The sequence below is a fragment of the Pocillopora verrucosa genome, chromosome 13 (assembly GCF_036669915.1).
Source record: "Pocillopora verrucosa isolate sample1 chromosome 13, ASM3666991v2, whole genome shotgun sequence".
Taxonomy (NCBI): domain Eukaryota; kingdom Metazoa; phylum Cnidaria; class Anthozoa; order Scleractinia; family Pocilloporidae; genus Pocillopora; species Pocillopora verrucosa.
Window position 1 is genome coordinate 17,111,061 of NC_089324.1, and position 12,115 is coordinate 17,123,175.

The 12,115-nt window shown below is 36.4% G+C and overlaps 1 protein-coding gene across 4 annotated transcripts; it reads left to right on the forward strand.

Moving 5' to 3' along the window:
• Nucleotides 1–60: 60 nt before the first annotated feature.
• Nucleotides 61–11,864, forward strand: LOC131797436 (transmembrane protein 163a-like). Of its 4 annotated transcripts, XM_059115067.2 has the most exons (9): nt 854–2,581; nt 4,481–4,567; nt 6,239–6,361; nt 7,724–7,767; nt 7,923–8,017; nt 8,648–8,744; nt 9,085–9,196; nt 9,795–9,936; nt 10,547–11,863. In XM_059115067.2, exons 3-9 carry the CDS (start codon nt 6,244–6,246, stop codon nt 10,599–10,601), a joined length of 663 nt encoding a protein of 220 aa, XP_058971050.1. In that variant the 5' UTR covers nt 854–2,581; nt 4,481–4,567; nt 6,239–6,243; the 3' UTR covers nt 10,602–11,863. The 4 variants fall into 4 exon arrangements, with proteins under 4 accessions (XP_058971048.1, XP_058971050.1, XP_058971049.1 ...); XM_059115065.2 differs by lacking the exons at nt 854–2,581; nt 4,481–4,567 and adding an exon at nt 61–812 and having other exon boundaries at nt 10,547–11,864; XM_059115066.2 differs by lacking the exon at nt 4,481–4,567 and having other exon boundaries at nt 855–2,581.
• Nucleotides 11,865–12,115: the final 251 nt, after the last annotated feature.

The window sequence follows — 12,115 nt, forward strand, 5'->3', positions numbered from 1 at the left end:
TTTGACGTGTGTAATTTGTCCAGCAGCATGATTTTATAGCGTGCAGCTGTTTGTATCATGCGATCCGATTTAATTTGATTGAAAGGTTGCTGGCAGTACTACATAACAAAATGACGGGGTGAAACTTCCTGTGAAAAAATGAATCATTTGGCCGCAAAAAGAAGATATACCTTTCACTGTTGACATTTCAATATAACCTACGTCGGCAAAGGTTTGTATCAGTCACAGCGAGAATATATCATTGCCCACCTTCTTTAATTTCTCTTGAATGAATAGAGGAACCAGAAGCTTATCAGTAAACACCCTGCTGTTGAATAATCTCATGCTAAATAGCTGTCAGTTGTGATGCTCGCCTCATTCATTTTACAAAATTAACGCCTTTATTAATTTTTGTCAGATGTGTGATACTAAATTGCACTCGAGACGAAAATTAGTCAACCAAGATATCGAGTTTCACACTTCACGGCCTGACTATTATTCAGGAAAGGTGACGAATTAATCTTGTCAGCCAAATCATTCTAAGTAGTGAAGTTTACCTTCTTTCATAACAAATCTGCTGGTAAGTGTGTAAACGAGGAAACTGGAAGCAATAGAAAATCGCGCCGTTTTAGTTTCGAAGTACTGATACAGTGTGCAACTGCAGATAGGAAAAAGTTGTCATTCAACCCTCTGGAAGTTTCGGGTATGATGTGGGACTGATGTTTGCCGGTTGGCCGAGAATTCGTACAGATAGTAACGCCACACAGAGTAAAATTGAAAGAAAGCTTCGAGGGAATTTTTTCTGCTTTCCGCCGACACGGAAATGAGTAGAGGTAAGTAAAAACTTCTTTCGTACATAAAGCAAACTTTAAAGTTTGGATAATTTTTGAAATGTATACTCGACATCAATTTCAATTCCGCTCATTTACGGTTCACTCAAGTTTTTAAGTATAACGGTGTTGTGTTGACATTTGTGTCGAGGAAAGACAGAATTGTCGGCAAGTAAGAAAAGATCCCCGGAGGCTGTCCAAGGCAAAACAAATACGAGAAGGCCTTCAAATGAACGCTAATTGCCACAAGGTTTAGCAGTTCTCCAGCAAGACCATGTTGTAGAGATCACCTTGAGTTGAGCCCCACGTTTTCTTGAACCTTTGAATTTTTTCAACGATGTCAAAACGTTTTGCGGCTAGCACCGAAAAAAAAACAAAGAAAAACAAAAAAACATTTATTCCCGTCAACAACCATTTCATAAAATAAATTAAACTCTTTTGTTCTACTAATTTTTTTTTGGAACCACGACTTAAGATTACACTTCGTTTTAAAGCTGCCCTAGATGGCTATGTGAACGTATTATGGTTGAATTAAGATGACGATGTCTCAAAATGTTCATCTTATTATTATGACAAGTTGCATGCCCTTGGCCTGAATATGCGAAGAAACTGAGTGGAGTCAAAATATCCGGGTCTCGTTTATTTCCAAAACCTTTCTTCATTCAAAATTGTTTAATAACAAACAATGTAATTCATCTCATTTTCACAACTCCAACAAAAGATGTTGTACCATATATGCAGCAGCATTTGAAAATAATAAAACAACAACTTTTCCTTTATAGAGATGAGAAGGCCCGGTCAATTTCAATTTTCTGCGCACCTACCCTTCCCTTAACCCAACAACAGTCAACCAATAGCATAGGTGCGTTGTTACTCAGATACGTACATTTACCCAAAAGGCCCATGGGAATGGCCTCACTGTTCAACACTCGTTCAACTAGGTGTGGATTTAGGGAATTTTGATGCAGGAGAAGTGGGAACCCCGTACCTTGATTCAATAAACACAACTTTTCCCCTCTAGATCCGAATGAACATGTAAATATTTCGATATGATAACATTTAATTGACTATAAGTCGAGTAGCAATATGCGATCCTGTTTTTGGAAGAATTTTGGTTTCATAACAGATGTTTAAATACTCACAGGTCTGAGGAAGGAGTCCGTAGCCCACCAAACTCTCTAAACTAATTCAGATGGAAAATATATTGTAGCGAGGTTTAGGGATGGAGATAGAGAAATTAATTCCTTCGATTTACGGGGTTTAATCCAAAAATTTAATTCCCAAATGCCAAAAATGGGAAAATTACTAGCTTCCTTGAAAAAGTTCCGCTTTGTAAATTTGCTTTTATTTGCATTGATTAGTCTGTTGTTAGTCACGTATCCGTAACCTTGGTTACAAAAAGAAGTATGGTTATCCCAGCTTTTGATTATCTGTCTCGAAAATGGCGGAAAAGAGTGCTTTGAATATTCTACTTCCTTAGTCTATATCACACGCATCCCGCATCTGGAATTGGCAAAGTATTCTTTTAGTTTCACAAGCTCTAAAACAAACTAATGCGCTCTCCAAACAATAATTAGTCATTATGTATTCATTTGAAGATAAGTATTATAATTCTCTGACAGCTGATTATATTTTGACGGAGTGTGATCGATAACAACGAGAAGTCTTCTCGGTACATGACGATCGACCTTTAAACAGGAAGATATCATATCACAGGAAAAATTGAATCTGTTTTTAACGTTTCTTCATCGAGTCTACGTGGTTAAAAATTGGTAAGTTTTTTCCTTTCTATTAGAAGGTAGAAGAATCGATAGATTTAGTTGCTCTTTTTCCAAGATATCAAAAGTGATTTATGGCACATAAAGCTATTGTGTTTCGAAGTCAGTAACTGAATTTAACTTATTTCAGCAATTTAAACATTTCAAAATTCTATCAGGCCTTCAAACAAAAAAAAGAAACGGATATCACTGCTGTTACTAAGCCTTTATATATTCCTGATCCTAATTTTTTCGCTATTGCGGTATTCACAACCAATCCTATTGCCGGTAACTCTTTTGCAGTCATCCAAAAGAAGCATTACGAAATTTTAAAGAATTACTCTCTAAAAGTAATCTGGCATGACATGAAATTGATGTTTTCGTACAAATCAATCGTAAACACGAATTTCTGTAGCGTAATTTTCCGTTTTCACGAATTCGCTCGCTGACTTGGCTGTCGCTATCTTTAACTGAGCTAAAAAAAATTGACAGGATAAAACAAGCGTTTAAAATGAACGCACAATTTCAGTTTTAGACTGATCTTTATTTTAAACTCAAAACGTTCCATTTTGAGACGTGATTTTATGAAAAGGGGATGTAGTGCAAAGTAATATTGGATTAATTTTCAAGTTTCTGTATTGTCGGCTAGGCGCGAATTTCATTTCATTATTTGTTTTGTGGCTATTCTGCTGTGGGCTGGATTTAGATATATTTAACATTTGGCCAAATAGCAGCTCGATGGCCAGCCATTTTCCTCTTCGATTAAATCACCTTTTCACTGAATGACAAATGCACAATACCGCAGCTTTTCTGGAACGTACCGAGTCACGGTAGAATTTACGTTAAAATATTGCGATTACTCGATCAAAAGAAAAAGTTCCTCGAATGTTGGATACGGAACTAACAGAAATTCTGTCAAGGGCAGTCAAGTCGTGGTAACTATTACCAGGAAACAAAATTTCTTTAAAAAAAAAAATTGCAAAATATTCACTACTATCACTGTTATATCAGCATACTAGACAGATTTCCAATCAAAATAGCTTTTTGAATGAATATAATTCAGATTCTGCTATAAAAAATTCAAGAAAAATAAAGTTATCAAATACTCTCATGTGACCAGGAGTGTTCGTTTATTCGCAATAAAAACACAAAGTCGCAGCTTTTAACTCATTATGTCAAGCAACGGGAAAGACAACAGATCTTCTCGATTAGTAGAACAATATTCTAAGTGAAAAGTGTTAACGAACCTCGAAAAAACAAAACAAAACAAAAGAAGTAATTTTGATGTGTTTGCCCAGACTGTGAACGCTGTCTTCGATTTTTCCTTCGGATGAATAATTATCATTGTGCTTATCTGTGGAAAGGTTGTCGAGACAACGAGACTTCGTGAAAAATACGCTGTTTGTAGTGGATATAAATGTTAGAATTGAAGATATCTTTCATAACGAATAGGTGGAAGAATAATTTTTAAAATTAACTATATTAGAACAACGTTTTTCTAATAAAACTGCTCTTTTTCCTGTTAGTGAATTTTTTTTATCAGATCACAGTTTGTCAAGCGTCAAGACATGGCTATTAGCGATGTATTTGGCGCAGTGTAATGAGATATTTCTAATCACACGACTGATTACTTGTGGGTTTTCTATACGACAAAGAAAACTCTCTGCAGGATATAAGTCACTGAATCTATTACGAAAAAGAAGGAAATTGTAATTGTACTTATACCCAGGGCCCAAAATCCTGATCGAAAAATCCGCCATCTTTAAAATCTTTTGTTTCCAAATTTTGATATTCTCATCGGTCTAAGAAAGATCATCGCAGTTGAAAAAAAATCTTTGTATCATGACGACGTTCAGAGCTTCTATGTTGTCGGACGAAGTTGCCAAAACGATCTTTCTACTTTGCTTATTTTAGATGTGAGTAGCCAGCTGTCGAACTCTTAATGTGCCGCTGTACAGGGATGTCGCGGGCCTCTCGTGAAGTCCGCGAGAGTTGAGCTGGGTAAGCTGCGAGGGGTCTGGTCCTTATTGGCGTTGCCACCCATGCGCAATTCCATTAAAGGATATTAGCGCTGATGAATGCTTGCTTACATGCTAAATTGTAATTGGAGAAAGTCTCTCACATTGACTCTTAGAAGTAAAAAATAAGACTTCAAAAATAAGAAATCTGGGAGTGTATTCATCGAGGAAACCCTGTCATCAGTCCCACGGAATCATCAAGTATTTCGTTGCCAAGGCAACAAGTGCTCTATTAACACTAAGCACTGCTTACGTTTGCTGTGCTTCAAAGATCAAGTGAAGCTGCAAAACATGTTTGTTGATGACCCTAAAGGTAGTCTTGGAAACTATAATTCATAAAACGCTGCATGTGGCTTTGTGCGACTGTCTATAATTAATCTGCGTTGTCTCTTTTTTTTTTTTTTCTTTTTTGTTATTTGTAGTAATGACAATTTCTGTAGAAATGACAATTTTTTTTACATTACTGAGTCATCTTCCCGGCATTTCTAGTGATTTTTCAGTCCCACGTTTCCTTTGTTTACAGTAAACAAAGTGATCCACTCTTCCTAACTGACAACTTTTAAAAAGGTTGCATTAATTTTAAGTGACTAACATAAAATACGTATTTGTTCAGCTGAAATTTACGCAAATTATTTTTCGCTTATTATCTATTTAAAGGAGGGTTTTTCTAGCGTTTATCGACGGATGAACGACAATTAAATAACAAAACATCGACCGATCTGATAAAATAATACTGAGACGTTTTTGCCCTAACAGCTGTTACTATTATGGTGGTTTCGTTTCTGAAATACTCTTAGCTAACGTGAGAGTGCTAATGGATCGACGGGTTAAATGCAATGCTCATCTAAAAACATTGACTTTAGGGTGGTGTTATCGCCAGTAAATTTGCATTTCAAAGGAAAGGACTGATCGTAATTAGAGACTTCCCAGAACAAAAACTACTGTTTTGAATTAATTGGGCCAACGTATGAAACTCGCTGCGTGGTCTCGGTTATATTATGAAATTTATCCATGATTTATTAATAGCGTGAATGTCATACAGTGCGTTTTCACCTGTGCTTTTTTCGTGAAATTTATCACCGACAAAACGCTGGTGAAGAAAAGGAAAACATCAAAAGTGCTGAATTTATCTCCGTCACGCACATTGATCAACTCTATGTTTGTTTTCTTCGGAGGAGGAACTTCTTACTTCTGACAAGATTAACTTCTTGAACGCGGTTTTAATTCATGGATGTACAGTAGTCACAAAAGATTAGCGTCTTTCCGTTCAATATGCCTCAAAGCAACGCTGTAAAAAACGCTGAAAATGACTGCAGAATACAATATATAAATGTTTCAAGGCAATTCGATCTCGAGCGACAAAGGAGGGCGAATCGCACTGCACATCAAGGTCTGTATTTGAACCTGTATCTTTAAACATTTCGACTTTCTTCCTACAAGCTGTCGCGGCCGTCAAACTAAAGAGCATTTTTAAGAATATTGAACAACCCTAGTCATTTAATATTCCAACCAGGTTTTAAAAGAATTGATATATTTCTTTCTTTACGCTATTTTCAAGGTCTTTCCAATAGAATTTCCTATTTTCGTCAAGAATCTCCTATGTGAATTTGAAATAGGAGAATTTTTAATCAGTTTGCTTCTTTATATCTTGCAGATGGGATGTTCCGTGAGTTTGATAAAGTTAACACTGATGTTTCTGAAACTTGGCGAAGGGCAGCCCTACTTGTGTCCTTTGCGTCCATAACGATAACTCTAAACCTAGGAATAGCGTACTTTGGTGAGTATCTCAGGCATTTAACCTCCACAAATCGCCTACGTTTATTAATATTTCACACGATGTTTTTTTAGTACAATTAAAAATTGAATATCGAGTTTGGCTGTGTCTGAAGAGAATTCGTTTTGCATATGCGGTGAATAAATTTTAAACCTTCTCCAGTGTTTGCCTAGAAGTACAAAAAGATCTTTTAAAATAAGCCGTCCCCTGAAATTGTTGTTTTAAATATAACAACGATAATTAGATGAGTGAAAGGTTATCTGTCAAATTAACAAAAACGATACATATTTAATAAAACAAAAACTTGGCTAAAAATTAGCCAAAATTCAGTTTAAAATTTTAAATTTACATTTTCAAAAGCTCTTCACGTAAGAGACTATCGCTGGCGCCATAATGTATATGTTTTTTGGGCCGGCACTGTCAATGAATAATTTTGGAAGACAAATGAATCCTCGTTCAGTTAGCAACTTGGTGAAGTTGTCAGCTAAAATATGCTTTCTGCTGATGGAAAAAAATCTAATCATCTTCATCAGTTATCTTTGTGTTATAACGACAATTAAAATGGTCTCTCCTTAATTTCCAATGGAAGCGTTGTATCATACAGCTTAGCCTTTTAACACCTAAGAGTGACTAGTATTTAATTTTTCCTCACAATACGGCCCCTGAATCACTCATCAGGGCCAGGAGAATAAGGGAAATGATCATCAACTAAAGAAGGGTTTGATTGTTACACAAATTCTCCTTGTCAGAATCTTAAGAAAATGTATAGAGATCAGTAAGGAGACTGTGTACATCGATGTTAGAGTTTAAAGGGTAATACTACGACAGGGATTAGCCCACCCTCTAGAGATTTCGTATCTGAAACATTTTAGAAACTGAAAAACGATGAATGTAACATGTCTTTGTCAATTTAACATCAGATCCATTAGGTGGAAATCGAGATAATCCTTTATTAGGATTCTGTAGTAGGAATGTCTTAAAATAAATCCCAGTTTTCCGACTCTCTTCGAAAAAAGGAAATTGTTTTCTACTGGTGCAGGGTTCAAAATATCGAGGGTTGAATTACAGAACTTGTTTGAGTAGGTGAACACACTTTTGATTTAAATTGTCGTCGACAATTTAGTGACATTATTAGTGAAAAAAGTTGGTTCGATCTGTCGATGATGAATGCACTATAACATATAAATGAAAAGACTTGATTTTGTGGCGAGGGGAAGGAAGGGATACAGGTTTTTTTAATGAAGGCTTACCACGTAAATTAAATCTGCCTGGATGACCTTTATCGAATGTGTAATTGCTCTAAAAAATTTGAACGTTTAACGCCTTAGACTATCATTGAAAGAATCTTTTCCTTTTCAAATGTAGTATTGTCTACCCTGGATGGAAGCCCGGCAGCGTTTGGCTTCGCAGTAAGTTGTTTAATTGTAATTTAAAGTCAGTTCCATGCGACGGCTGAGTGTCCATTGAAATGTGAAGCACTCGCGAGAGATGCGTTGGACTCGTAGGAGGCGCAGCTACTAATATTTTCGGCATTATTTTTAAGACGAGTTTTTTTTCGTCGCAGTTTGCCGCAGTCTTAGATGCCTGTTCTTCCGCTGTTGTGGTGTGGAGATTCTCAGGTGCAGCGGGACAAAAATATTCTTTCGAAAGAGAACGAAAGTAAGGCAGGACTTAATTGCCATTTTGTTATTTGTTTCCTCAGTTTCTTAGTTTACCTTTCTCTTTTGAAGTCTATTTTCCAAACTTGTTAATAAATATTTGCAACTTTTCGATTGTTTGTCGTTAAACAAATAGCGAAGTTACCACAACAACCAGTCAGAAAAAAAGGGAATGTCACAAGGAACCAATCAGCACTCAGAATTTACTAAGCGCGGGAAAAACGCCCGTGGCCAAGTCGTGATTATCTTTTGCCTTTGAGTTAACATCTGATTTGTTGAAAATGTGGTGTGAGTTCTCAATACGAGTCACAAAGCGAGGTAAACCCGATCCAGAGAAATCTTCAATAATTTTCTGAACATTTTTCTGTAATTAAAAGACAGCTGCCTTTAAATTGTGCGAGAAAAGTGTATAACAGAACTGTTAGTTAGGCTGGTTGACAGCCATCTCCTAGCACCAGTTTCCCAAGTCCACCTGGCCCAGTCTTTTACCATTCTCTCGCTAAGGTTCCCCTTCGGGGGATTGGGGCGAAGAGACGGCCCGCACTTCAGACTAGGCAGTGGCCGACGTAGATATTTGCTTAACTTTTATTAATAATTAATATCTAATATGCCATTTGTCGTTGTTTCATAGAGCGTGCATCATAATTGGAGGATGTTTTATTTTGTCTGGCTGTGCGATCCTGTCTAAAGCTGTCTACATGTTGGTTATTGACAATGAGCCAAAAAGGGTGGGTACCTGAATGTTAGACTCGATCAGTTCAGCGTACAATAAGTTTTGAAATCTTCTCCATCCTTAGACTTCTTTTTTACTTCCTGTTTTATTACTGCCTTTTCCTTGTTTTTCCCTCCTGCCAATCAAGTATTAATCAGTCTTCCTTAATATAAATCAAAATATTGTGGCTCATTTCCTTTAAAAAAAACAGCAGTCGAGTATTTACCGAATGAATGCCGAGTATTGGCCGATTGTTTGCCGAAGATCGGCTGATATTGAACAACGGAGTCCACATCCACCTGAAACTCTCAGTATATTTGCTCAATTGGCTCGTTTTGTTTTGTTTTGTTTTTCAGAGTACTCCACTTTTAATAACAACTTTTGCTGCTTTTGGTTTCATGTTGTTGTTGGCCTGGTTTAAATACCTTATTGCCTATAAAGTGGACAGCAGAGCTCTTAGAACAGACGGTAGGCCTACACTTTCTCACTTGTCTCATTATTGATCCCACTATCTTCCACACGATAATATCTTGATTAAGTTTTTTTGGTGCTTACGAAAACAAAAGCTCTTTCTCCAAATGAGTAAAAGGGGAGTAAGTTTCCAAAGAATCTTTGATGCTGTGTCGGTGGGATGGAGGATGAAGGGGGGGGGGGGGGTGGAACAAAATAATGGATCAATATCAGTATCTGGGCAACTGCCCACCTACCCCTCCCCTAGCCCAACATTAACCCTAACTTGTTATCAGTTGACTGTTGTTGAGTTAGGGGAGGGGTAGGTGGGCAGTTGCCCAGATACTGATATTGATCCCAAAATAATTTGGTTTTATCAATTAAGTTATTAACGTGAATTGGCCACCGTAGAGAGGTGAAGCTGACGCTTCGAGCGTTCGCCCTTCACCAAAGCGGGGTGAACTTAGATCGATGTTTTCTCGCGCCCGTAAAGAAACAAATCAAACCCTTATTTATCATAATTATTTTTACCCGACAAAAACAGGTTTGTGATTACCCTTAAAACACTCCTTGGTAACGCCCTTGAATTCATACAAGGTATGTTTTATTTTCACAGCCTTTAATTCGACAGCAGAGGCAGTTATGGCTTTTGTGATGGCTATGAGTGACGTCATTTACGATCAGAATCCAAACATTTGGTTCTTAGACGCATCTGCAGCAATTTTTATCGGATTCATCCTCTTCGTTTATGGCATCAGGTAAAATCAACCCACAGAGTAAATATTTGTATAGGATATATCTTGAGATGTACGTTTTTTCGGGCATGATTTTCGCAGAACATCAGTAATTGTCCATGAAATATTTTCTATTCAAAGTGGCGTGTTACATCCTGGAAATAAAAAATTTGAGGCAATTGGAAAGTACTCTTCCTATTGTTTTAGAACCGAACTAAATCTTCCAGCAAAGAAGGTCGCGGATCATACCAATGATAAGTGAAAGAATGTCTGGTTTACGGAGAATAAAAGTGTTCCAAAATTCAAAATTTTCATACGCTTAATCCTTTCACTTTTAAGATCATCTTTGAGTAATAGGGTTAGGGTTCGTCTGCAATAGAATTTCTATGATGCGAGTTTAGGGAATTTGGTACTGGATCAGCTAAAAATACCCTAATTGATGTTTTTCTTCATTCTCATCATTTGTCTTTAGGATATTGTATTGATATGTGGAAGAAATTCTGTCTTGGTCATTAGTGGGAGAAAAAGGGTTAATTCTAAGCTTTTCATACTCTAGTATCCAAGCGCCACGTAAGACACAAGAGTTTGTCTATTTACCGTATTGAAATTTAAAACTACACCGTTTAATTTGCAGGACGATTGTAGAGTTACTTCTCACCAAGGGAATGGCTCCGATTCCAAACAGTTAACTCGATATTACGATCACGTGTTCGGATATGGTATTCGATCCTTGAAGAGTAGCAGACACATCAATCATAACCCTTTAGTTACCAGTGCTCTCATGCGTACGTGAGAAAGCAAGAAAGAATCTAGGAACGAGTGCAAGAAATGGGTTGAAAGAAAATGAGCTTTTACATATTTTGCTATAAGAATACAAAACCTTGCTCGATTGGGTAAGAGAGCAAGAACGTTCATAGAAAAAAATCTGGGAATAAGTATGATAAATAAAAAGAAAGAATAAGGAGAAAGGAAAAAACGAATGAGCTTTTATATATTTTGCTAAAATAATACAATACCTTTCTCGGTTACTTGTGTTTGTATGTATGTTTAAGCCTATTTAAAGGGAAACATCAAGAAAATACGCAAACGTAAATGCTTTGTTATACCTGGAACAGGTTTTACGAATTACGAAAATACTCAAGTTAAGAATTTTGTGTGGTCAGGCTTGTTCTCGGCCAAGTGTCTGCGAGAAGCCTGGTTAGGAACTTATGTTAACGTCATAGCTTAAACTAGTGCTCAGGTTTGACCGAGTAACTGAAATGCTTCATAAAAACCAGAATGCTATGTAACCTAACCTGAATTCTCTAGAATGACATTAAGAGTATGCGCGGTCATTACGAAAGGCAATTCATTCGTTGAGTTTAGGAAAGAAAACTGGAAAATGGTATCGTGAACTCGTTGCCTTTCATTCTCAGAATTGCACAGTATTTTTGAATGAGTGCACAAGACAGCTGGAAATGTTAATACTAATAAAGTCTTAATTATTATAGAGTTAAAGAATATTGGACTGAACTAAATTATACAAGGAAAATTTTCTATCATGATAGGTCTTGAGATTTAAATAAATGTTAGGCTAGCCGTGAAAAAGGTTGGTTAAAAAGAGAATGAACTTTTGATTCATAAATGTTTAATTGCCTTAATATAGTAGTTAACTTGAAATGAAAGCTTTTAGAATCAACAAGAATTACAACAATGTTGTTGTTTTGTAAATATGTAAAAAAAAACAAGGCTTTAAATAAAAAATGTAACAAGAGAAATTTGCAATTCTTTGTTTAAAGACATGCCTAGAAGCAATCGTTTTTAGGCGCTTTACAAAGGATCTGCGGGAAACTTCAAAAGCATTCATCATAAACATAACAAGAAATTATATACATTGTACAGGGTGGCCCCGCTGTCAATTGACTTCGACTAATAGGAAGCCTTGTAAAAAGCTGGAGAAAAATGTGTTGATCTGTAATTAAAGTTCGTGTGTTTCCTATTCACATTAAAGATATTTAGTCTAAATATTTCCACAGTTATTTAGTTCCAGAGGATGTGTTACAAATAAGTTTACTTGTTGTAAAAAAAATGTCTCAACGAAAAATCGTCTTTTACAAGATAAGATAAGAAAAACACCTTTAAAGTAACGAAAATAAAGATATAAAACAGCTGGGTAGATGGGTAGAAAATTTGAATGTTATTGACCTTGCGGTCAATAGCAATC